A 27063-nucleotide genomic window follows, 5' to 3' on the forward strand; every position below is an offset into this window, starting at 1 on the left:
CTCAGCTGAGCCTCCCGAGCCTCCTACGGCTCCGCCTCCCGAGCCTCCTGCAGCTCCGCCTCCCGAGCCTCCTGCAGCTCCGCCTCCCGAACCTCCTGCGGCTCCGCCTCCAGAGCCTCCCTCAGCTGAGCCTCCCGAGCACTCCATGGTTCCTCTTCCCTCGGCTCCGCCCCCTGAGGCCTCTGAGCCTCCAGAGCCTCCCTCAGCTCCGCCTCCAGAGCCTCCCTCAGCTGAGCCTCCCTCGGCTCCGCCTCCAGAGCCTCCTACGGCTCCGCCTCCCGAGCTTCCTACGGCTCCGCCTCCTAAGGCTCCCCCTCCCGAGCCTCCTACGGCTCCGCCGCCAGAGCCTTCCAGGTCACCGCCTTTAGGGCCTCCTCCCAGGGGTTCTGACCCTGTCCCTGACCTGTGGCCTCCTCCCAGACCTTCTGACCCTGTTCCTGTCCTGTGTCCTCCTCCCAGGCCTCCTGACCCAGTCCCTGTCCTGTGGCCGCCTCCCAGGCCACCTGACCCTGTTCCAGTCCTCTGGCCTCCTCCCAGGTCTCCTGACCCGGTCCCTGTCCTGTGGCCTCCTCCCAGGCCTCCTGACCCTGTCCCTGTCCTGTGGCTTCCTCCCAGGCCTCCTGACCCTGTTCCCGTCCTGTGGCCTCCTCCCAGGCCTCCTGACCCGGTCCCTGTCCTGTGGCCTCCTCCCAGGCCTCCTGACCCGGTCCCTGTCCTGTGGCCTCTGCCCAGGCCTCCTGACCCGGTCCCTGTTCTGTGGCCTCTGCCCAGGCCTCCTGACCCGGTCCCTGTCCTGTGGCCTCTGCTCAGGCCCCCTGACCCAGTCCCTGTCCAGTGGCCTCCTCCCAGGTTTCCTGACCCAGTCCTTGTCCTGTGGCCTCCTCCCAGGCCTCCTGACCCGGTCCCTGTCCTGTGGCCATCTGTGCCCCCTTGGACTTCCTGCCTGCCCTTTGTGCCCCCTTGGACTTCCTGCGTGCCCTTTGTGCCCCCTTGGACTTCCTGCCTGCCTTCTGTGCCCCCTGGACTGTCTGTCTGCCCTTCGTTGCCCCCTGGACTGTCTGTCTGCCCCTCGTTGCCCCCTTGGTCTGTCTGCCCACCTCAAGCTCCCCCCCCAGTCATGGACATTTTTTGTTTTGTTTTATGTCACTGTGATCGTCTGGAATCCGATCCTTGAGGGGGGGCTATGTTAGGAATTCCTTGTCTTGTTTCACTGTTGCCCTCTGTCTGCCATTTTTGTCACCTTGCATTCCATAGTTTTCATTTTGTCCCTTGTTTAGCTCCACTGTCTCACTTGTCATTGTTTAGAACTACACTTCCCAGAATCCACCTGCCATCATCACTGCCATTTTGTTCATTGTTTTCACCTGTGTCTCATTCTGTCATCACTCACTGTGTATTTAAGCCCTGCTTTTTGTTCACTCCTTGTCGTTCGTTGAATGTTGTTAGCCTGGTGTGTGTTCCCTGCCTGTGTTTTCTAGTTTTATGTTTATTTCCCCATTGAGGGTTTTCCTTTGTGTTTTTTCTTGCTTGTTTACTTAATAAAGTTGAACTGCGATTGGATCCGCATCTCCTCGTCTGCTTCGCTGCCTCCATTCGTAACAATAAGGCCCTGAGTGTGTGTGAGTGTGTGTGGGGGCAGACAAAAAACAAGAGAGCGTGTGAATGTATGTCTTTGTGGAATACTGTATGGATAAGGTATGAGAGAAATCATCTCCTTCCTGTGGCTAAATTAAATGAATTCTGACAATGCTTTGGGAGAAACCCTGTGTGCGTATCATAACATTACATATGCTAAGTCACATCAATTCATCTTAAATAAAAGGCCGCCTTTTCATACAAGCATATGCAAGGCTGTTATGATGTTGCTCCATTTAGATTAATTATATTTTTTATGAGGGAAAATAAAAATGAAACATGTTCTTCTGTTGAACACAAAAGTAGATTTTAGGTAGAAAGTTAGCCTTAATCACCATTCACTTTCATTAAAAAAAATTTTTTCAAAACAATGAGAGTGAATAATAACTGAGGCTGTCATTCCCTAACATGCTGTCTAAACATTGTCTTTTGTGTTCCATGGAAGAAAGTAAGTCATATTCTTGAAATGACGTTAAGGGTGAGTAAAAGATGACAGAAATTTCATTTTGGGTGAACTATGCCTTTAAGAAAGGTACTCTTGTATAAAGTATGAATGGAGGACAAGTGTGTGGTTGACACTGATTGAGAGGTTTGTATATGTGAGAAGAGAGTCAGTCCGTTCTGATTGAATTCTTTGGGTATCCCGTTTCCACACACTCACTGTTATGTCTGGGAAATCTAGTGCTTATGCAGTTGTGGTAGATTGTGGTGCATATCAACTCCATATTACACAGTGGGTTATAAAAACACCAGCTAACGCACTCTCTAAGCTGAAATCATGCCAGTGAGGGCAGCCAATTACTACCTAATTACAACAAAGTTTTGTTCATTTACATTGATGGTCCTGAGTGGGAGATACAGAGAGAGAGAGTTAGAGAGAGAGAATGAGAGTGAAGGAGGGAGAGGGAAAAAGGCAATCGTCCCTTTATGGACATCAATGCTTCATTATTTACGTGCACATTCAAAGAGCTCTGATTAAAGTGACATTAATCTGGAAACAATTATACACCGCGTCCAGCCTGGTTCAATCACTGCTTCTCTAAAGTGAAGGAGAGTGAGAAAGGGCCTATATTAATTTCCATTATCATAATTGCTATGCACAGCCACATGGCGGTATAAACGTCCCCACAGCTGCAGGTACAACTAGTCTGACAAAGGGGCCAAACATGTGTTTTAATCATGCTCATGGGCACCTCAAGCCATCCCACAGAACCAATCAAACGTTAGCAATGTGACAGACCTCTCCCTGCCCGCCTCCCACCATTGCTGAAGGGCTAGCAAACACCAACACCTCCATCCACAGCTTTCAACAGAGAAACAATCTTCCTGAAACCCTTTAAGAGCCCATTTGGATTAATGTGCTGTGAAAGGGCATTTCATTAATTAGTGGTCGAGATGATAAAGTGTGGAGAATGTGTTGAAGATGTACAGTCCAAGCTGTGTTTTGACTTTTACCCTGAATCTGACATGACTTGATGTGAGGGAGAATTGAGGCCGTTGGAGATTAAGATGATGTAGTTTGTGTGTATTTCTGCACTTGCAGTAAGTGCTATTGATTTATCTGTAGGCATGTGCACACGCATGTGTTGGTGTGTGTATATGTGTGATAAAAAGAGGAGGTTTTGAGTGACAGGCATTTCAATATTACATAAAAGTATGCTGTTTTTATTTTTATCTATGACTTTGTCAGTGGCATCAACGTAAACTCAAAATGTATGTGTTACTATACAATCTTCGCATTAGTACATTTTAATTTACCAGATTTTGCACTGGTAAGTTAACTTATACTACAGAGACAGTATAATGAAGATGAGATGGGCCACTTATAGAAAAATAAACTGGAGAAACTATAACGCGCAATATGGTGGCAGTAGGAAAGAAAGTCCCACCTTTAAATGAAAAGGGACAATCACCTTATTGGCCAACATGATCACATGGGAAATTGACATGCTGCTTCCGAAAGTTCATGAACCCTGAAATCAACCCCATTCAACTGAATTAATGACAAGCGACATCCGCCATCATACATTTTTGCATTAATTAAAAAGGAACACATTTCCTCAAGCGCAACCTACGAGACATCAGTTCTAGTCCTGTGGGAACCAGGAAGTAATTCCATTAATATAAACAAAGGTGAGCATGATTCAGTCATTGTACTTTAGCTCAAAATTTTTATTTTTACTTTACTGATGGTAAGGTTTAGTGTTGGGATTTGGGTTAGGTTGTTGAGTAAATAAAATATACATTCCGGTTTGCTGTATATCATCATGTACTACATAAAATATTTGCTTTTGCTGATTTTTCTACCCCAAAATGGGAGCTCACACGTGCCTATACACTCAACAACATTTGCATCTTCAGCCACTGGTGGACAATATTTCAAATTTCGGAAAGCACAGACCGATTTCAGCAGTGCAACTTTTAGCCTACTATTGGCGAATTTACAGTGAGATCAGTAAGTAAAGACTATATAGAATGTGCATGCGAATTAGCTGGAAAACTCTGTAAAATACAATGCAAGAAGCATTTTCTTAATCAGTATTGCAGTTAAAATATTAAACATCCTTAAACATTAAACAGGGTGTTCGCTGTCCTTTTCTGCATATCGTGGTACCATTTTGTGGTAGATTCTGCATAAAGCAACGGCTCATTTTAGCTTATTGCAGCCCATTCTGCCCGTTTCGAGGCTGACCCACCGGCCCGCTCGGTTCCAAAGTGCGTCGCCCACCGGGAAAATGACCAGTATGCCAGATTACCAGCCCAGTCCTGCTGTATAGGATGCTCCCTTGTTCCCTATTTAATGAATGATTTAACCTCCAGCATGCTGTTTTTCTGCACAGATCTCAGAACAGTTAGAAATTCACTTTATTTTCATCCTAACGCCATATAAAGCCCCTGTAATTTTCAGCTTTTGGATGAAACGATTGATTCTCAATGTGATAAATCACAGTGAATATAGGATTTCTATGGGAAAAATAGCCCTATAGTCCATGTCGGTGGTCACTGTGTTGAACAGTGTGCCGTTTTGTGATAAACCGCTTACATTTTCAAAATGGCATATCGGATGAAACTAGAGACTCTTACAAGATGTAGTTTTGTTGGTGTTTCTCCCGAAGACAACCTCTGCTGAGATCTGCGACATGTTGTTTTGTCACATTACTCAGTGCGTCAAAAGTTAAACCCTTTACTGACAGCCCACAGTGTCCTTAACTAAGATCAGTCAGTTTAAATTAAGATATGCATAGCGCATAGCGAAGACAAAACACACGCAGAAGTCTTTTCTTCTTACCCAATTTTGCTTCTCAAAAAGTAAAGCAGTGTACAGATTTTCAGCCAGATTTGAGGAAAAGAGACAAAATTTGTGATACCACTGTTATCAGATTTTATTAGTGATTTGAAATATGTTATTGAAATTTAACCTTTGTAAGTAATTTTGGAGATTTCGGTGTTTTCTATTCAAGTGGAAAGGAGCTGTAATTGCATAACTAGAAAAAAAAAAAGCTGCCAGAGGGTGTTATAAAGATGGCTGCCAAGTGAATCGCTTCGCTCCAATAAAGTCTTTGATATGAGTTTTATGCCCCAGCTTGTGCATTTTATAGTATTTAAATTTGTCAAAAATGATTTTGTATGCATTTTGTATGTGGGTATAGCTCCTTATGCATATGTACAAGCGTATCTACACACACAGAGAGCCGCTCCTGCAGGGTTGATTGATGTGTGTGCACAGCTTGCTGTAATCCATGCCTTTCTCACAGTAAGAGCTGTGTTGCTGATGAATGATCTGGAAATGCATAAGGCCTAATGAAGCATACAAGTCTTAATAAAAATCTAAAATGTCTGGCAGAGGAAGGCTTCTGACAGGCCGTGCTACACAAAAAATTATTTTCTTAAGTCATAAAGAGTCTTTAAGAAGCAATTACAATGAAAAGCTACAGCAAAAATGAGCCATGCAATTCAGAGTCCATTCACGTTCCAGAATATATAGAATATAGTATATTCACATTATATGCTACACTCAGTTCTGCTCTGTGATTTCTCATCCTTGTTTAGAAAAGTAAATACTTGAGGAGACAGACAGCAATGTCACATCTAAGCAACAGGTTTTCATTTAGTGAGTGTAGCTGCTCCAAAGTTCCTGTTAACAACTCTCAACTACCCTTGAAATAATGGGCTATCTGAAAAGATCATCGCTGCCCCTGACAAGAGAAAGTGCTGTTGGCAGAAAGTGTGTTTTGGGTGTCTGTGACGTGAGACATATTTCACACTCATGGTCTCCTTCTCCCTCTCTCATGAAGCTTCCAAATCATCTCCAAATGAATAAACAGATCTGCGTCTCACTAAGCTAAATCAAAGTCATCTAATTTCAAAATGGGCTGACAATTTTGGAAAAGCTTACATTTCAGGCCTTAACGTTCAGAATGTTTTGAGTTGTTTGTAATGTTTTTGCTTTGATTGTTCAAATAAAAATTTATAATTGACCTATTTCAGTCAGCAAACTGATCAGACAATTGCTGTGACAGTTACTCCTATTTATGTTTGGCTTTATTCGTTTAAGGGACACCCTCTTTATACAATCCAATTAATTCCCAACATTTAAATTAAACTGCTGCCTTATTTAAAAAAAAATATCTCATGATACATCCTGTTTAATTTGGAAATGTCACATTACTGAAGTAAAATGTGTTGCCATTTCATTATGACTTTAAATCTGCTTTTACAACATTCTTTCACTGACTCACCTTGAGCATTTAAGCATTTATATTTCAAGTAAGGTACTACTGGTTTTGAATGATGACTGTATGTGCGGCCATGATGTCGAAGTGCAAATCGGCATTTGATGGTCCATTCTAGGTTTGCTGATGTATTTGAAAGATTTTATTTTTTTCAAGTTCATACTACTCAGAAAAAATTTAGCTCACTTTCACCATGTACAATGAATGGAATGATTGACTTCAGCCATTAAAAGCATTACAAGGCCAAACTTTGCTTTGCTATATCTATTAAAATTTTAAAACGGGGCCTTATAACTGTGCAAACTAATGATATTTTTCAAAGAGAATTGTTTTTAGAACACCTTATAAATGTTTAATGTAGTACTACCCTTAAATCCAAAGTGATTGAGAGACTTCATGTATGTTATAACAAAAGGAAACAGCAGATTGTGAGTGTCTAGATGCTGCTGGTCAGTTTGAGTGCTGTCTTACTTGTGTCTAGGATTTGAAAGACTGATGATGCAAGTTTGTGGTAATGCAGGGGAGGTATGTGTGTGGACTCACTGTGAAGAGGTCTAATGAGAGTGAGTAGGTGTAGAGGGGCAGGGAAGGCCATACACAGAATATCACACATACACATACATAAACACACACCCCTACGTGGAGCCAAGAGGCCCCTTATCTCAATCTGACACATATGATGAATGAGGTACCATAATTATTTTAGCTCCCTCTTGTGCTCTCTCACAAATACACATCTATCTAGACATCCTAAGTTTAGAGGGCCACACACAAACTACACACAGCCTTAGACATTTTTGTTGGCCTATTAAAGCAACACACAGAAATTCATTAAAGTGCATGAACACTGTAAAATTGGCCAATTCGATAAAAAAAGTCACTGACATTTAATTTAAAATACAGTACAGTCTGCTAAAGGCTTATATATAGCCATTTATAATCTTTAAACTTAGACCAACAAGGTCATGAAGTGATCCAAGTCTGAAAGGCTCTCTACTCAGTAAAGTTTGGAGTCAGGAGTGAGTGGTGTGTGGGTGGCTGGCTGGCTGGCTCGAACAGAAGAGCATGACAGAATTATGTGCTAACCATGCTAATTTGGAAGATGAACAGCTAAATGCTGGCCAGATTCTCATAAAGCTGCCCAGCGAAACAGGCCTGCCTGCTAACGAGGCCGCATACCTCGATCGCTCGTGTTGAGTAATGGAGCAGCTGACGTACCCTGCTGAGGGCTGAGCTGGTGGAGGATGTAGCCAACATACTAAAAACATGACCAGATTTAGTGACTGATGGGTAAACAACCACTGAGCAAATAGTCTTTAAGGGATAGTTCACCCAAAAATGAACATTTTGTAATTGTTTACTTGCAATCATGTTGTTCCAAAGAACTTTCTTTCCTTTCTTTATATAGATCAGCACTAAACCAGAACTATGTTGGCCCGAGCTAGTGTTTACAGCAGGGACGCTAGTAAAATAAGCTAGTATGCCATGGCTCTGACATTCATGCCATTTTCACATATTTTTTCTCATTTCATTTTTACATTATCTAATGAACCAAGTTTATTGCTTTAGCACCGATGAGGATCCCATGATTTTCATAACAGGTCTTCCCCTGTGGAAACTTGCATCAACTGCAATGAAAATGTCAAACATTTGATGGCAAGCAAAGGCCTGGAGGAAAGTACAAAACAGAACAAACACAAGCAGTCCCTTTCCTGTGGAGGCGGAGGGAGAGAGTGGGACAGCCGAAACGTGTGGAGGAAATGAAGAAAGGCAAAAGGAATATCCTATCAAACAAGATAAAAGACGAAGTACACCTTAGTAAGATAACTGTAGCACAACCAAAGCATCAATGCTGGTTTGAAAGCATCGAAACATTACAGTGCATATCAGTGAATCTTCATGGGAATGTTCCGGGTTTATTACAAGTTAAGCTCAATCGACAGTATTTGTGGCATAATGTTGATTAACACAAAAATGTATTTACTCGTTCCTTATTTGAGCTGTGAAGTTGTTTAAATCACCATTTTTACTAGGGATGGGCATTCATCAATAATTTTGTATTCAAATATTTAAGCTCATAAAATAACGAATATTCGAATATTCTATTATTTAAATGAAGGTATTTAATGAGAAAGAGATGTTGAAAAATATTTTTTTTGTCATAAAGTTGCATCACCATTAAAAAAAACAAGATTCTAATTATAATCAAAACAAGCTTATATCATGTGCTGTTTTTTTTACATTTAAACAAGCATTTAATCTCACGCAAAGAGGAGAAAAAGAAACCACTAATGAAGTAGACTGATACAGTTAACGTACAGGATGAGTATAAACACTCGGCATATAATATTTATGTTTATATTGTAGCTCATGTCATGTTTTTGTTGAGAAAAACAAGCATATCCATGTGCTTAGTAAACTATACTCATTTATACACACCAGTTTAAATGATGGAACGTCCCTTACCTCAGCTAGCAAAGTTTTTCTCGAATGCCATGTTTGTTGTTTACAGAAGTGTCATGGGGATTACGTTGCTATGAGGACGCTGCTTTCTGACAAGCTGCACTTTTCTGGTGTCCATCTGAACGTACTGACACGTCATCAAATGTGATCAACTTGTGTCCACATTCAACAGCGCCACCCAGTGCATTCTGTTATAACTGCCAGTTTTAGATTGTGTGTTCAGGATTTAACATGCATCTCACCTATATATATGGCCAGCAAAGCAAAACTTTTATTTTACTAATCGAATAATGATTACAGAAAGAATATTCAAATATTCGACTACTCGTGCACATCCAAAATATTTACAGTCATTTTAGGGTTTTAAGTTTGTTAACATTACATCGTCATTGAACAAAGTTGTAAAATTGGCTATAACACAGAAAAGTTAGTAAGTGATTTTATCACAGTACATTAATGTTAAAAAATTGGCCACCATTCACTTCCACTGTAAGTGCCTCTCCGTAACCCAGATTTGTGCTTTTCTTTAAAGAAAAAGAGGATGAGACGAAATAAATTTTTGTGGTAATCAACATTATTCCACAAATGCTGTCTATTGAGCTTAACTTGAATTTAACCCAGAATGCTTCTTTAAGGAGCAATATTTGCCCACTGAAATTTATTTTCGGGTTCAATAAAAGTTATTCCACAAATGCTGTCTATTGAGCTTAACTTGTATTGAACCCAGAATGCTTCTTCAAGGAGCAATATTTGACCTCTGGAATTGACTTTTGGAGGCGTTTTTACCTTTATGGTGGCATTTTTTGTTATTAGCCATAAAAAGTAACCAACATATTGGTTCTATTTATATCTCTATTTATGTCAAATACCTCAGTTAAATGAAATACATTTTCTGTCAAGTCATTAACAGGGCATTCTTTTGCCCAGTAAAATAGATTTGAAATATAAGGGGCATTTTTGTAAATTTTGGTATTATTTCTGCCACAAACCCCATGTAATTTCTGACTCTTGTGTGAATATATATGAGCATTGATAGAGGTATATCTGTTTTTGAGCAAACTGACTATGAGTATGTGTCTTACCGACGGTGCAGTGCTCTCCGGTCCATCCTTGGTGGCATTCACATTTGCCGTCCTTGCAGGTGCCGTGTTCAGTACAGCGCGGGTGACAGGCTTTCAAATCACAGACTGTACCCATCCAGCCCTCCTCACAGCGACAGCTTCCTCCCATGCACACACCATGAGAGCCACAGTCCACTGCACACACCTCTGCACACAAACACAAAAAACACAATATATTTAATTCCCATTTTTGTCTCAACAGCAGCATACCCAAAGTCTAAGGTCACAAACTAGTAACATTTTCAAGCACAGTTGTCTCTACCCAAAATAACAGGAGCAGAGGTTACATTCCTGAGAACCATCACATCAAAGTTATTGACATTAAGTGTGAAAAACTTGTGACAGGAAATAGATAACTGCAAACCCCTGCTGTGTGGAGTGGGCCTTGTGGCTGAGGGGAGACGGTCTGCCCTACCTCACCCAACACCCCATAACAATGACATAGCTCAACCTTGTCTGACCCAGTCAAGTGTGTGTGTGTGCTCTTGTGAGGAGAATCTGGTGGAGGGGAGCTGACTAAAGGTGTGTTTGGGGGAGGGAAAGAGAGATCAGAGCATGCAGACAAGGATGTGAATTGACACGTTGAACTTTCCACCCGCACTCAAAAGACCGGCCTCCCACAGCGTTTGGAGCAAACAGCAAGCAAACAATGTCAAGCCAAAATAAATCAATTTATCCACACTCTAGTGTGGTCTGCCAAACATCAGGAGCATGTTTGAATGACTTCTGGGATTGAAGCCGGAATTGTTCTATTATCTTCTCTCATCGCAGATTTGTACTCTTCAAACATTTTTGGCATGTTTACAGTGTACAGGAAACATTTTCCGCATTGACAAATTATTTCACGTGAAGCTTCCATAGAGAAATGACACATTTTTATGAATAGAAACTAGTTTCACGTTTATCATGCCCAACTGTAAATGGAAGGCTGTCCTCCATAACAGGCAACAATAGCTGATGAGGGAAACACTGGCCGCATTTTGTACAATTGCCTTTGAAAGAGCTTGATAGTGATTTGGTTTATGAATCTTATGAATTGTGTGTGTGGGTTTGACAGAATAGCGGATGAGGACAGACAGGCCTTTAACAGCCCACACACCATTCCACCAGAGCCTCTCATACTGACACACCCTGTCATGGAAGACAGAAAAAAAAAGGCATGAGAAAAAAAGACAAATCATGGAATGGGGTATTGTTAAACTCCTTCCCTCAACCGTCTCTCTCTCTGACTCTTTCTGCTGTGCTTCCTGACAATGTGTGAATCCATGACATGACACTCAGCCAGAGCTGGTGAAAGTGTATCGAGAAAAGGCAACAGAAGGGATGAAAGGGGGGGTGAAATCAGCCACTAGGTCAGGTGAGTGCCAGTTTGTGGTTGGTTTCCCAGCTGTGTGCTGTTATTACGGCTCCTGTAGGTGGGCAGAAGTGACGCACTCCATCAAAGCGTGTGTGTGCATGTGTGGGCGCCTGTGTTTGAGCCTTCATCAGACAAGACTCCCCTGAAGTTCACCTCCATTTCCTTGGAGCGTGAGTGTGATTGAAAGAGAGAGAGGAAAAAGTTCACATAGACAGATGGAGAGCAGCTGCTGTGAAGTGCTTCTGGAAAACTGACAGCTCGAGTCGTAAGCTGCCTCTAACTTGCTGCTGCAACTGTACTATATCAATCTGGATTACTCTCTTCTCTTTCCACGAGTAACTGCCAGAGTGTGCACACTAAGTGCCTCAATGTGCCCCTGTTACATGGATGGCCTACTCTCTCTCTCTCTCTCTCTCTCTCTCTCTCTTTGGCTGTGTCCGAAAACAACTGGCTTTGGAGTGCACTTCAGTGGTTGTTGGAAAGAATAAAAATAGCAATTGATGGGGCCTGGGTAGCTCAGCGAGTATTAACGCTGACTACCACCCCTGGAGTCGTGAGTTCGAATCCAGGTTGTGCTGAGTGACTCTAGCCAGGTCTCCTAAGCAACCGGTTGCTAGGGAGGGTAGAGTAACATGTGGTAACCTCCTTGTGGTCGCGATAAGGGGTTCTCGCTCTCAATGGGGCATGTGGTAAGTTGTGCATGGAATGCGAAGAGTCCCACGAGCTTCCACATGTGGAGTCTCCATGGTGTCATGCACGACGAGCCACGCGATAAGATGCAGATTGACTGTCTCAGAAACGGAGGCAGCTGAGAAATTTCCTCCAACACCTGGATTGAGGTGAGTAACCACGCCACCATGAGGCATTCCAAATTGGGAGAAAAGGGGATAACAAAATGGCAATTGATGGAGCATATTTAATTCATCGATGGAGAATATTTAATAAATGTATTGATTTAAAATTATGACAAAAATAATAATATCTTAAATTATATATAAATATAATATATAATAATATAATATACAATACATATTATATTATACAATATAATATAAACATAAAATTGTAAAAAAAATTATATGTAAAAATATAAAAGAAAATACTTATCAATTAGTTTTTACAGATAGGCATCTAAATATTTTTCTGGTTACGTCTAAAGCTCTTTTGAAATATTTTTAGATCATTACCATGCTGAAAAGACCAGCGCTGTTGAAAGGACCATCATATATTGTGCTTTGCATGCTGGCTTCCTGCTTAGTATGCTGGTGTGATGGTGTCTCCAGGATTTTTAATTTGCTTGGATAGTTTACTCAAAAATGAAAGTTCTCTCATCATTTACCTCATGTCATCCCAGATGTATATACATTTTTTTCTTCAGCAGAACACAAAGATTTTTAGAAACATATTTCAGCACTGAGGTCCATACAATGAAAGTGAATGGTGACCAGAACACTGAAGCTCCAAAAAAAAAAAAAAAAGAGACATACATTAAAAGTAATCTATACAACTCCAGTGGTTTAATCTATATCTTTAGAAGCTATATAATACTATAGGTGTGGGTGAGAAACAGAACAGTATTTAAGTCCCTTTTTACTCTAAATCTCCACTTTAACTTTTACATCTGAAAGTCACATGTGGTGAAAGTTTACTTTCACTTTCACATCTGAAAGTTAAAGTTAAAGTGGAGATTTAGAGTAAAAAAGGACTTAAATACTGTTCTGTTTCTCACCAACAACTATTATATAGTTTTTGAAGATTTATAAACACTTACGGAGTCTTACAGATTACTTTTATGTTTCCTTTATGTGTTTATGTTTCCTTTATGTGTTTTTTTTACTATAAATGTCTGATCCCAATTCACTTGCATTGCATAGACCTACAGAGCGGAGATATTTTTCTAACAATCTTTATTTGTGCTCTGCTGAAGAAAGTCAGTCATACACATCTGGGGTAAGAGAATTGTAATTTTTGAGCAAACATCACTAGCTAAGGTCTTGTGCTTGCCCACCAACTAGACTAGCATTAAACCAGCACATATCAGCATAAACAAGCTTTAACCATCATGGAAATTCATCCTGGTTGAAGCACGTCTTTTCAACAGAATTGTAGGTGTGTCTAAAACCAGTTTCTTTTGGAGTTACTTTCATACAAAAAAAAAAAACTGCCAGTGAAGTCATTGACTGACTGGGCAGCACTGAAGCTGCCTTATGTTTCGGAGACATCATCTGTACGTCATACTTTTCCTTCTGTCTCTCTCTCTCTCTCTCTCTCTCTCTCTCTCTCTCTCTCTCTCATTATCTTAGAAAAAGAAGCAATACTAATGTTATTAGTGCTTTTGGGTGAGCTGCTGTCGATATCATCAAACAGGGGGAGTGCACAGACCTCATTCATTAACGCTGCACTAATCGAAGCTGTACAGATGAAGTGAGAAAGAGATTTCTGTTTAGGACTCTTGGGTGAAATAGTATTTTCATTAGACAGAGTTTGCTGCTGGGAAAATAGCATTGTGTAACCAAAAGGCCGACTATAGTTGAGTCTTAAAACAGCAGGAGTCCAATACTGCTCTTATTAAAGAGATCAGTATCATCACTGGCACAAACAGACGTGCACACACATACAACACCAGCAGTGGGGAAAAAACAGAGGGACTGGGCTTTTGATGGATTGATGGATTGTCATCTCATTATGACAGTGTACTTTATGTTAATTGAAATCTGCCTTTAAGAAGTTCTACTGACAGGTTAAACAGAGGAGAGGACAGAAAATATGATAAAAGACAGACTGTTAATGTCTTTAAAAGCAAGACAATAAGCAGCCTTCAGTATATCAGAATATAAAAGACAAATAAAAAGAACAACATCTTGAGGTGAGTTTATTGAAGAACACTACCAGTGGAGCAGTCGGGCCCAGTCCAATTGGCATCGCAGGTGCAAGTACCGCTCTCAGTCTGGTAGGTTCCATGTCCTGAGCACTGGTCTGGGCACATAGTCTTCAGTATCTCACAGCTGGTACCACCCCAACCAGGATTGCAGTGGCATTCTCCGTGAATACAAACACCATGAGATGAACAAGAGGGGTCCAGGCAGTCCACTGTGGGTTTGAAAAGAACACAGATACGTTGGTTAGCAAGATCCCCAGCCATGAATTGTGGAGTATGTCCTTCAAGTATATGGTGTTGTTAAAGGGACAGTTCTCCTAAAAATGTTACTTCGGGAACACTTTACAATAAGGTTCTATCCATTAACATTAACTGGTAACACTTTACAATTGGGTTTCATTTGTTAAGATTAGTTATCTACATTAGTTAACATGAACTAACGATGAACAATACTTTTACAGCATTTAATAATCTTAGTTAATGTTAAAGTGCATGAGTCATACTGATTACTTTTACGGAGTCAAGATTCACTGTCATTATGGCAAACCTTGTGAAAACTATTTAAAAATCCACCGTTTGTTGTCAAAGGAAGAAAGAAGTCATACAGGTTTGGAGAGTCATTAGGGTCTTTAAATAATAGATTCTTCATTTTTGGGTGAACTGTTTTTTAATATGAAACACATGGGCTATACCAATAAACTCAATTCTCTTAAAATGCTCTCATCTCACTGGAATCAATCACTTGCTAACTTTCAACGTGTGTTTACTGTGGGGTTCATATTATATCACTCGAAAATTCCAGTTTCCTCTCACACACATAAGCAAAATCAGACGGTGCATGTACTGAAGCATGATCTCTATGTGACGTACAATGTGCTCTCAAAGAATGTGTTTAAGATCTCATTGGGAGAAGTCTACAGATGGGAAAGCAGTTTTTAGGTAGGGAATGAGGCACAAGATGGGTTGGATTCTGGGAGGGAGACAGGGCTATGCAAACCATCACCAGAGGGCTACTGTGCAAACTTGCTTGTTTTGTGTGTGTGTCTGTTTGCTGAATAGCCCCTGAGAGAGGGCTGAGGTTCAGTAACCCTTAATTCCTGCGATTGTGTGGTAGCTGATGGGGCTTAATCATACCATTGATTGACAACAGGGCAATTCATGACCAGAAAATAGAGTTACCTCCCTAAATTGCATTAGCATCTCTCTCTCTTTCTCTGTGGAAATGGAAATGTATGTTTTTGTATTTGTTGGCCATGTTAAATCGTTACGATTGAACTGCAGGCATGAAACCTTTCTGTCTTATATAAAAATTAAGAAATAAATCAACAACACCCTGTGTACTCTACGTGCCAAGTCACGGTAACATAAGCACTATGCACAAAGCTAATTTTGCTAATTAAGTCCACAAATCAATTGTAATCCACCATCTTTTTTTTCAATCACGGTAAATATGAGGCTGAGCACTGATGGCTAAGAGACCTGCACATAAGCATGGATGTCAATGCAATTATTTGCTCTGTGAAGTGGAGAATGGCAATTGTTTCTGGAATATTGAACTATTAACTCATGTGTAATGATTATTGCAAGGACAGTAAATTATCAAAGAAGGTCAAAAGCAGAAAAGACCCTTTGATGGCTACAGGCAAGGCATTTGGTTGCTCATTAAGCAAAGTGATGCTGAAAGGCGATATAAACCGGACAGATTTTTCTCTCTCTCAATCACTACAAACCCCTCTTCTCTCTCCCCCTCTCTCTCTCTCTCTCTCTCTCTCTCTCTCTCTCACACACACTCTCTCTCACTCTCCTTTTATCAGGTCTAGTGAAAACCCTGTCCGTGTCCGTAGAGACAGAGCTTTCAAACACTTCTAGAAAAAAAAAAAAAAAAACAATCTCCCCTTGAACCAATGGGTAATCAGTGATCATGTTGATAACACATTATCTTGCACATCTTTGATGGTGTAATGCTGTGGGGTTTAATGGCAAGAAGGCTGGAAATAGCAGTGTAAGATAAACGCTTCCATTAGGACTTCTGATGGGTCTCTTATGAACTCAGACTTCAGATGAAAAAATCTCTGATAGGGGAACCCTACTAAAAACCCTGCAAAAATTTTCACAACAGAAAATAAAACTAACTAACAACTAACAATGACCAATTGATGGATGTTTACTGTAATTCAGTGACATAGTTTCCAGGTCAGTTGGTATTTTTGACAAATGGATAATTATTATCCATTTAATGCTGATTAACTGGCCTTATGTAAGCAAAGACAATGATAAAAACAGGCCCACACACAGTAGTCTTGCTTCAATGATTTTTATCCCTGACCTTCTTCACAGTTGTCTCCTTTATAGCCTGTATTGCAGGCGCAGATTCCCATGATGCAGATCCCGTGACCGCCGCAGTGAATATCGATGCACTGGTTACCAGGAACATCACACTCTGTGCCCTTCCAGCCGCTGTAGCAAAGACAGCGCCCCCTGGAGTACTGTCCATTACCACTGCACAATACTGGACAGGCAGCTTTGAAGGGAAATAGAAAAAAAAAACTATTGTTAAACACTAAAAGACAGGGAAGTAGTGTATGGCATTTCATAATAATCCAACAGGTGATATATTTTTTTGTGTACAGGAATGTGTAGATTTGTTTATAGTCTCTTACATTAGCAATAATGTACAGGACTAAACCAGACTGAATCACAGATGGGGAAAGCAAATATAGAAAAAATAAATACATTAAAAGACCATGGAAATAATTGTGATTTTTCCACCCTGCTGGTAATAAGAAGCTGATCAGGCTTGGGAATTGAGTCCCGCCAAACGCCTGCTAGCCAGCCGCACTTGCTCAAATGACAATCTGAAACCAATTATGAATAGCGACACTGGTTGTTAATTTCTCTGGAGTCACGTGCTACTGTGTGTGTGTGTGTGTGTGTGTGTGTGTGTGTGTGTGTGTGTGATAGCAGATACCTCGTGAGCAATCGGGCCCAAGGAACCCTGGGAAACAATGGCATGTTCCTGAGCGACAGTCTCCGTTACCATGGCAATTGTGTGGACACTCTGTTAGGGTATCTGGGGAGAAGAAGGAAGAGACGGGAGAAAGGGTCAGAGACAGAAAAAAGCACTAATTGAGGAGACAGTTTGTGGAAATTAACAGACATTCAGACCCCCCCCCACCATCTTTAATTAAAGGAGTGCCAGATGCGTGATTAAAAAAACCTGCATCTAAGCTTACTCTGCCTTAATGAACCAATCAGAGCATTATTACCACCAATTAGCAGCCAGACGCTCTGCTTTAAGCTTTCTTTACACTGCTGGATGGCCATTAATACACATCCATGAGGTTGTGAACACCCATACAATTGGCCATCCCCCAGTTTAATATTTACATTTGAAACCTTGCTAATAAAGATTTTACAGTTATACAGAATCAAAACTACACTGGGATTAAACAGAAAGGATTTGACTCTCGCGCTGCGTGTCAAAAATGTGACGTTAATTATTGTGACATCGCCTGTCGATACTTTCATTAAAAGAAGCAGCTCATTGAAGGCTTTTCTGACAGGGTAATGAACTGCCTCTGTCTCTAGTTGCCAGACTGCTGTTATGACATCACTGAAATGGTTTGTACATCTCTCAGGCCCATATCATCCCGCTACCAAGGAATAATCTATTTTCATTTTCAAAAGGTTAACTTTTTACTCATCGAAGCATAATCAACACCCTTTTAATAAAAGGACACTGGCTGCAGTCCCACTGATAATTTTTCATACTCTAGTCTATGTGATCGAATTTAAAAGGAAATTACTCTTGCTGAAACATATTTTTATGTGCTAATATAGAGGTGAGAGAAGGGGAGAAAGGAATGGGAGTCAAAGGTGAGAAAAAGAGAGCAAGAGAGATAGGTCCAGCAGGTCACCAAGCAACACTTTGAAGCCAGCAGCTGCCCACTAGCCACTTAAAGCACAGATCGATACAGCTCTGACCATTATTACACACACTTATGTGTGAATCTATAGCCTGAACCTGTATCTTTCACATATTGTATACTTACTGTAAAAAATGAAGTCAGATAGATTTGATAGAACAAAAGATGCACATTTACACAGTACATCCATTAACACTATAGTAGAATATACTGTATTTGCTCTATTTAAAAACCAAATGAGCTGCAAAAAAGCAGAATTTTAAGGCCATCGTAGATGTGGTCCCGACATGAAGGTTGGTGTCTTAATCATCCTTTCTCCTAAGAGACCCAATTTTGGCCAAATTCTGATGGCAGACTGTGTAGAAATGAAATAATTCAGCATAGTCACCCAATATTTGTTTGTGCTAAGTAGTTTAAGTTAACTGTAACATCATGTCGGCAGAATGTTGCATCTCTATTGAAAACAACTGCATTTTGAGTCTTCTGTGTGTAACGGTATTAGTTATGCATGTGTGGTTGCAGCCTATTTCGAGGTTCCATGATGGTTAGGATGCTGCCTTAAGAGGCATCAGTGTTTGTAGGCATAGTCCGCAAATATTTGGAACATACAGTATACTGTTTATAGCTTCGCTCACCTATGATAATGGTGTTGTAGGAGACCTGCTCAGTGTTCTTGCCATCATTGTAGAAGGCGAGGTGCCAGGTGCCTGAGTCCAGGAACCGGATGAACTCGGCCTCATGAACATTGACTGAACGAGCCCTCCTTGCTGCTCCCTCTACCTCCACCAGTCCCCGCTTCTCTTTAGATATCAGACGACTGCCATCCAGCAGCTCCACAAAGTCATACTGTATTCACACACACAAACAAAAAAACAGAAGGAAGGGTGGGATGAGTAACACTGATAGACACCTTGATAAACAGAAAATATCAAGAAAACAGTGTTTAAATGACTTCTCAGTAATGTGCAAAGGTGTGCCAATTGTTTCTATTTAATAAGCAACAATGGGTAAGTAAGTAAAGTAAGTAAAATGTATTTCTAAAGCACACTTAAAGACCTGACCGAAGTGCTGTACAGATGAATCTAAAATACATTAAAATAAAAGAAACACGTCATGTACAGATGAATCTACAATACATTAAAATAAAATGTCATTAAAAAATAAAAAAAATAAGGACATCATGTATGTAAACACGGTCATTGAGGTTTGTCAAATCTATGTATATGTATATGAGTCTCACATATGAACAACAACACAAATAAGCAACATATAGAACTACATTTGTAAATTTTCCATAGAAAAATTTAGTGGTCTTAGCGCCAACCTCGTGCTAGGGTGTCTTAAATGGTTGCGAGAGCATTGCTTTATGGTTGCTAAGCTGTCATTTAGCACATTTCTATCCATTTGCAGGGTTTTCTGAGTGGCTGCTAGGGCATTGCTAGCTGTTTGCTACATGGTTGCTTATAAGCCCAAGTAATATGAGCCCATCTCTAAGTGTTTTTGATATTCTGGTGCCTAGATATTTCTTGTTTTATCATCCTCCAGGTGGAAATCATAAGTATGCAGTTGAATAATTTATGTAGGTTAGGTGTTTGTTAAATCTCTAATCCTATGAGCATAATAATTATATTTGTTGCAAAAAAGCCTTTGTGTGATTTAATTGAATTAGTATGATAATCCATTAAAATAAACCCTCTTTCATTGTCACAATGGCTCTGGATGATGTCTTTAGCAAATTGTATTTACCAATGACAGCAATGACTGAATTGTGATTAATACCCATCAAATCCTATTTTAATAACTAACATAGTTAGCCATGCATCAGAACACAAGAGACCCTGTACTGTAGATATTACAGAACAAACAACATACTACAGTAAAGGAAAATACAGTTTGCACCACCTCAAGGACTTAACAGCATGTCTGGAGAGTTATATGGTGGAATTTAGGGAGAAGTCAGAGAATACAATGAACAAAAATTAGATTTGACAATTTAATTGAAAGAGGAGCATGTGTCTTTTATGCAGGAAAGAATGTTTGCATATAAATTGCAATAGAATGTAATGAATATGTTTGGAATCAAGTGGTTTCCCTCTGGCATCCTCTTTGTGAGTGATAAGGGAGAGACACATAACATTTCAAAAATGCTTTATGACAAGTTTTTTGTGTGACTTTGACAACTGCTTCCAGAGAGAGAATTGTAGTCAAGGTCTCTGATGAGTTTAACAAGCTGTTCTCAATTTACAGAGACCCGTTCAAGACAACACAAGAGCAGGAGAGCAAGAATACGTGAGCGAGAAATTACAAGACACCATCTGACAAAACAAGAACAAGACATTTCGATCAGTGGAGGAAACAGAAGTCTCCACATCTCTGTCTGTCAATACCCCTTCAACATATCCTTTATTCAGCCTTTAAGAAACATATTGATTCATGTGTGGCAATTAAAGCACTGGGTCAGTGCTATCGACTCTTATTGTGGAGGCCTCCACTGCCAATTACCACTATGAAGCGTTTACTGGTTTTGCAATGTACCCTTGAAGAAGGTTGCTGTTGTTGCTTGGCAAAAAGAAAGAAAAGGGACAAGGAAAAATAATTGGTTTGCTAGTGAAGGCCAATTTGATTTTTTAATCAAAGCGTACAAAACATGCATAGAGGTATGAATTGCTTCAAGTTTAAAGATAGACAAGGCAGATAGAAATTGGATGGGGGGGTTGTCTGGCTCTGCTATGTTGCTTTAAAGGTCAGGTTTGAAACTGTGACAAAAGTGACTGTCCTTTGAGTTAAGTTTGCTGTATGCCATTTGTAGTACATCTGAGAGCCTCATGTAATAAGATGAAGGTATTGGAATAGCGGGTGCCAATATATTTCTTATATGTGGCTGTGCCGAGAATTATGACTGTAATTATGGAATGGAAATTGCAAGAATTATGAATGTGAAAAACAGCATCCTGCAAATGGCTGCTCGGTTAGTACTGATTTATCATTACAGGCATTACAAAAGATGCAATGGTGCTATTTTCATATGCCAAATTACATTTGGCGACCATAGAGAACATCTCAAACTATCCTGATGTTTGTCAGATGGGACGAAGATCAGTATAGGTTAGGTTGGACATAGGTTGAGGTGGTTTAGTATAGGATAAAGTGGGACACTCCTCTCAAGCAAAACCTAGACAATGTTACACAAAATCAAAAGTTTGGGCTCTCATACCTGGGTATGCGTGGGAGGCAGGCCTTTTCGACCATAGACCCCCACTAGGGCGTCCCTCTGGACGGAGATGTTGAACTTGAGGGACTGCGGCTGGTCAATGAAGAGTTGAGAGCGCCAGAAACTTCCTGGAGGGACTTCCTGTACTGCCCTTCGTCCCACATCCACCTCACCTGTGTCTATGGTGTTATTTTCCTGAAAGTAGACTCCTAAAGAGAGATAGAGATAATGTTTGTGAGAGATAGAAACAGGAGGACAGCATGTTTACATTCATTTCCCTAAAGGGCCGTTCACACTGAAAAGGTTTACAGTGACAAAGGCACTGGAAGTCATTTATTTTCAAAGAGAGATGGCATTGAACAATAGTGACAGACATTAGCATCACAACAAAGTTGTCCTGAGAAAATAGTTTAACTTAATTCAAATGAGCAATGACTCGATGCAGCGACCACAAACGGAAGTGAAGGCACTGGAGCACATGTGATCCGTCACTTGCATAATAAAGTGGAGTTTAGGTAATGTGGAGGAAAAACACCTAAGCAATTTTACCAATTCTAAAAGATTTGTCTTTGCCCTCATTCAAGTACCTAATAAAAAATGGTTTGTGAAAAGCAATGTCAAACCATAAAATTGTTACGATTGCCAGCAAATTTGATTCATGCACTGATAATCGTTCATCTTGTTCACAATATGATATATTTTGCAATGCTGCATATTATATTTAAACAATGTCCCCATCCAGAAGGCTATTATTTAGTAGCAAGAAAACTGATTTGCTGTCAAAACATTATGGCATATTATTGTTACCAGCAATACATCTAATTTACATCCAATCAGATTGTCAAAAGCTTTGGGCAAATGTGCAGCCCATCAACGAGCTGTATGGACGCCTACTGCCGACCAAAACACAGCCATTTGACTTCAAGAGATTGCTGTCAGTGTGAACAGCCTTTCAGTAAATTTTATAAAAATGTAATAGATCATCTGTGTGCACTAAGGGAACCTGACTTAATAGAAAATGGTAGATAGATAAGAGTTGTACATGAGTACATTTCCAGCATTATCCAGTGAAACTATTGGCATAAAATGTTGCATGCCGATGCTAAAATGTTCACTCATGTAGCCTCGGGTATGGTCAAACATTCACGAGGATCACCAGAAAAATATGATGTCAGAAATTGTTACATAATTTCAAACAACAGTTAATTACCATGTTTAAACCACTCCCCCAACTCTTTCCTACTCCCATTCCCAAGATAACCATCATAGTGAAATACCTAGCCAGAGGGTTTTAAATCTGGGATCTGGGGAAAAATAAATAAAAGGGGAAAAAATTTTACTTTTACTGATTCTGACATTATTACAGTTACATCCTGTAAAGCCAATTATTAAATTTTGCAAACATGTTGTCTTAAAGGTATCATGCTTACTATTTTTCTCACACAATATAAACAGGTTTTTATACATGAAAACGCATAGCTGCCTAATATTTGCTGTATATATTTTAGAAAGGTGGCCCCTCAAACCTCAGCCAAAATAACCATAATGGTAACTGTCAAGTGACCATTTTATGTAAGGAGCCCTTTACATACACAATCCACCTGCAGTAATATTACCATACTCTTCCCTAATCAAGCTGGTAAGCTGAGTCTAGACATTACACACACAAGTGCACAACACAATCCACCAACATAAGCTTCAGGGATACATATTCAAACACAAACATGTGTTGCAAAGCAAGAGTGCAGAATGGGGCTGTAATAGGAGAAGAAGAATAGGCTATGCTCATATGCTAGTTAATGGAGAGCAGCTGGCATTAATATTTCATTAATTATTATTGCGTAATCACTTTGCACACGGGCACTAACCACACGCGTGTTGCTAATGCAGTCAGCCGGTTACATAAAGAGCATGTGGAGTGAATGAAAGAGTAATTAGAGAGGACTTGCTGACTTTTAGTTTTAAAGTGAGCTTGCCTTTGGCCCTAAATGCTCTACAGAGCAGAGAGAGAGAGAGAGAGAGAGAGAGAGAGAGAGAGAGAGAGAGAGAAGCCATCTGTGAAGCTCTGATCAACAGTATTGTCCAAAGGATGAAAAGAAGGGGATGGTACTCTTAAGAATTGCCAATAGAAACGTAATTTGCTTGTTTTGTGTGCCAGGGATGCCCAGGGGGTTTCTTGGACATGGACAGCAAATTGGCATTTGCACATGAGAAAACATGAGAAAAAGTAGATGGTGTGATTTGGCTAGACTCCCCCAAACATCGTACTTATCTCTTTCTACTGGTTTGTCTTTCTTTAGAACTTTAGTTAATTTAAGCCAAATGCTCTTGCTTTTTATTGTTTAAATGTGTATGTGTGTTGCTGCATGTTTCAGTGAGTAAGACACTGGATAACAATTAAAGCTAAATACAATTAAAGCATTTTTGTTATACCACACATAAAATGTCCCTACTAGACAACCATCAGTGATCTTGGCTTTTTGTTTTGTTTTAATGGTCCGGCAATAACTTCTGGCCCAATCAATGGTGTGAATATGGTGTAGGAATCCTGTTTGCAAATAGTCATTAAATTCGTAATTTTACTTTGTGCTGCTAGTGGTGCAGAATTTACATTCTAAAATTCATATTTGTTGTAATATTGCTAACAAACAAATTGGAAGAAAATTTTGATCTATATATATATATATATATATATATATATATATATATATATATATATATATATATATATATTATACTCTTTCACTCATACTTCACAAATTAAAGCCCAAAGTATACTAAGATTTTGACGTGATCACTCAGCGTCTGTGCACAGTAGTAGACTGCGAGCCTTTCAAAGTATACTCCATCTGACTGTGCGTGCATACAAAAGGAGAATATCACAAGCGCTACAACTGCTATGGGATACTGAACTACTGTATATCTCTTCAGGAGTTTAGACTCATGATTCCTTCAGACTTGAATTATTCAATTACATCTCCTGACCTCCTCACACACGCTCTTGACGTGCACATCCACTGTTGTTGTTTTTACATTTGTCTCCTGTTGTTAAGTGGTGATTACATCTTCTAGCACTGCTTCATGACAACAAAGGCTCAAATGTGAGTTTTGCCACATTGTGGGCCTACTAGTTAGTATTCTGCACATACTAAGACACGCAGTTAGAAAAATCGGGCTGCGCAACTTTAGTGCTCACGCACTCTGCTGATGAAAAGATTTGCATCACCCGTCATGTAAGCGGACACCTAGCAATGAAATCATGACTTAGGGGAAGTTTAGACTAAACATGTTCTTGCGCAAAAAAATAATTATATACATTGTAATGAATGGTGTTGAAAAACATTTTTAAAAGTTAAACATCACACGTAAACATCACACGTGTCTAAAAACACTGCTCTCCTGCATGAGATGCTGAGACACAGCACAATGGTCAAAAATGTCCATTTAGCCCACTTTCATAGAAAAATTATTGAAAAACAGCGCAGACGGACACAAAAACTTGTTCAGCGTGAACAGCTACTTACTGTACTGATGCGCACCATAATGGCAGACTAGAAAATATTTATTTGATTTTATATTTAATATGTATTTATTTATTATTAAAATTCCACACATCATCTTTAAGAGGAGGAGACTGCAATTTTTGAAACTGAGGACAATATGCTTTTTTTTTCAGTTCTATCACACACAAAAAAGAAAAAAATATAATCAAGATGTTTTTAATGTGACAAATAACTTCATTGCAAATCCCTCTTTCGTCCTACACCTGCATTTAAGTTTTACTTATTACTATTAATAGTTTTACTCATTATTTTGAAATCTCTACCTTGACTTTATGCCTATCATTCATTCCATCCACATGCTTTTATTGTCATCACCCCACCGTCACTCTCTCTCTCTCTCTCTCTCTCTCTCTATCTTTCTATTTAATTCTTACTCTCAGGCACTGAGAGACATTAACAGCACTAAGTGAAATTTGCCAAGTGTCTCCCTTCTTTCCAAATACATTCAGTCGCAGATTTAGCGCCTCTTTATGACTTTCAGAAAAGTCACTTGAGCAGTTTTTAATACACTAAAGCCTGTGGAAGTGTGAGTGTGCATTAAGGGAAGTGCTGGTACATTCATTAAGAGAGTGTCATGCTTTACTCCTTCAGTTGTAGCAGTGGGACTGAATACACAAGTGCAGAGTTGATGTGCACTGTTTTGACGATATTTTTTACAATGGTGATGCACATAAATTAGGCCCCGTGTAACAATGCTCTGAAACAAAGATCGGTTCCCCTCCCAGACACCAGAGATACAAAGTAGGATACAATTCTCTAGTACGAGTGAGACTATCAGCATAAGTCTGTGTGAGGCTGGAGGAGTCTCTGAAGAGTGTGTGTGTGTGTTTGAATACAAAGGAGTGACTGCGAGGAACATAAAAAAAAAATGTGAAAAGGGTAGTCTACTAGCTTTCAATTCTCAGTGTTTATGGAAATCATTATACTAAAAAAAAAAAAAAAAAATATCAAAAGAAGAGTAAGTCCTCATATGCTAATGACATTTCCAACAGTGCTGCAGACACACTGAAGTGAGGCAGGCACTCTAAAGCATATCCTGTCATTTAAGAGAGAGACTGCACTGAGGCTATTGTTCCTGGTTTGAAAACACATACAGAGGTAGACGAAGCGCTTGAAGCACTTTTATGGAGTTAGTGCTTTTAGGTCAGCTGTCTCTCAAAGAAAGGTGAACCACGTATGACAACAGCAACACCCTCAGTTTTTTACAAACGCTTTCTTTGCAGGAGGAGAGGAGTCAGAAAAGAAATTAGTGTGTGTTTGTATATGTGTGTACATATTTAACAGGTCTACAGCAGGTGTGTAAGTCAAACTTGGGTGTATGTAATGAGTATGCTCAGTCTCTGAGTAGAATAACCACCTGCATTGATTCACGTTGGTGCTATTCATGTGTCTACTGTTGTTATGGCAGGTTTAATGTCCTTGTGGCGATTACATTTTTGACATACTCCCCAGAAAAACAACACTGACAAAACCAGCTTGTGGGGAGTGCTATCTGATATTTATTTTACGTTACACCATTAAAATGTCATTTTTAAATGTAAAGCTTGCAAATCTTTCATGATTTACATTGATGGAATGCTTGCCATTCAAAATGTAACCAACGGTGATCATCATTACACTTGCATACTGAATAATCATAGGCCCTTTTTCTTGCATTTATTTGCATTCTGAATTGTGATGTGTTTTCTTTTTTTATTTATTTAACTATACTGGCCTACAATGGCAAAATGCAGTAATTATACCAACACTGAAGCCTGGGAAGCTACTACATCCAAGTTGGGCATTAGTTGTTAGGACATGCCATGCATTCAAGTCGGAAACAAAATATGGAAGCATCCAAACAAACACACAGTTCTTTATTTGTTATTTTTCTGTTGTACCAGTGTAGCACATGTACACAATTATAAGTTGCTTATTATTATATAATATGATATTAAATTAAATGATATTATATTATTAGTGTGTGATATACCTGCTGGAAAATCCAGTGTAAGCTGGTAGCTGTGTTTTGGGAGATGGTAGCTGGTTTCTATCTGGTCCAAGCTGGTCATGTGCTGGTCCAAGCTGGGAGAACAGCTACCAGCTGGTCATACCAGCTCAAGGTGGTCAACATGGAAGCTGGTTGACCAGCTAAAGACCAGCTTGGACCAGTTCATGACCAGCTACCATGTTCCAA

At 39.8% G+C, this 27063-nt stretch overlaps 1 protein-coding gene across 6 annotated transcripts in view; it reads right to left on the reverse strand.

The window, feature by feature from the left end:
• The window catches only part of LOC127651383 (teneurin-3-like), a 348816-nt gene that overhangs the window by 66795 nt on the left and 254958 nt on the right, over positions 1 to 27063 (reverse strand). For all 6 annotated transcript variants that reach the window (XM_052137168.1, XM_052137167.1, XM_052137166.1 and 3 more), the window contains 6 exons: positions 21328 to 21533; positions 18749 to 18959; positions 17156 to 17257; positions 16514 to 16708; positions 14199 to 14399; positions 9914 to 10099 (listed from right to left, as the gene is read on the reverse strand). In XM_052137168.1, the coding sequence (XP_051993128.1) occupies positions 9914 to 10099; positions 14199 to 14399; positions 16514 to 16708; positions 17156 to 17257; positions 18749 to 18959; positions 21328 to 21533 (1101 nt within the window). The remainder of the gene's footprint in view (positions 1 to 9913; positions 10100 to 14198; positions 14400 to 16513; positions 16709 to 17155; positions 17258 to 18748; positions 18960 to 21327; positions 21534 to 27063) is intronic.

This window comes from Xyrauchen texanus, chromosome 11, assembly GCF_025860055.1.
Source record: "Xyrauchen texanus isolate HMW12.3.18 chromosome 11, RBS_HiC_50CHRs, whole genome shotgun sequence".
Taxonomy (NCBI): Eukaryota; Metazoa; Chordata; class Actinopteri; order Cypriniformes; family Catostomidae; genus Xyrauchen; species Xyrauchen texanus.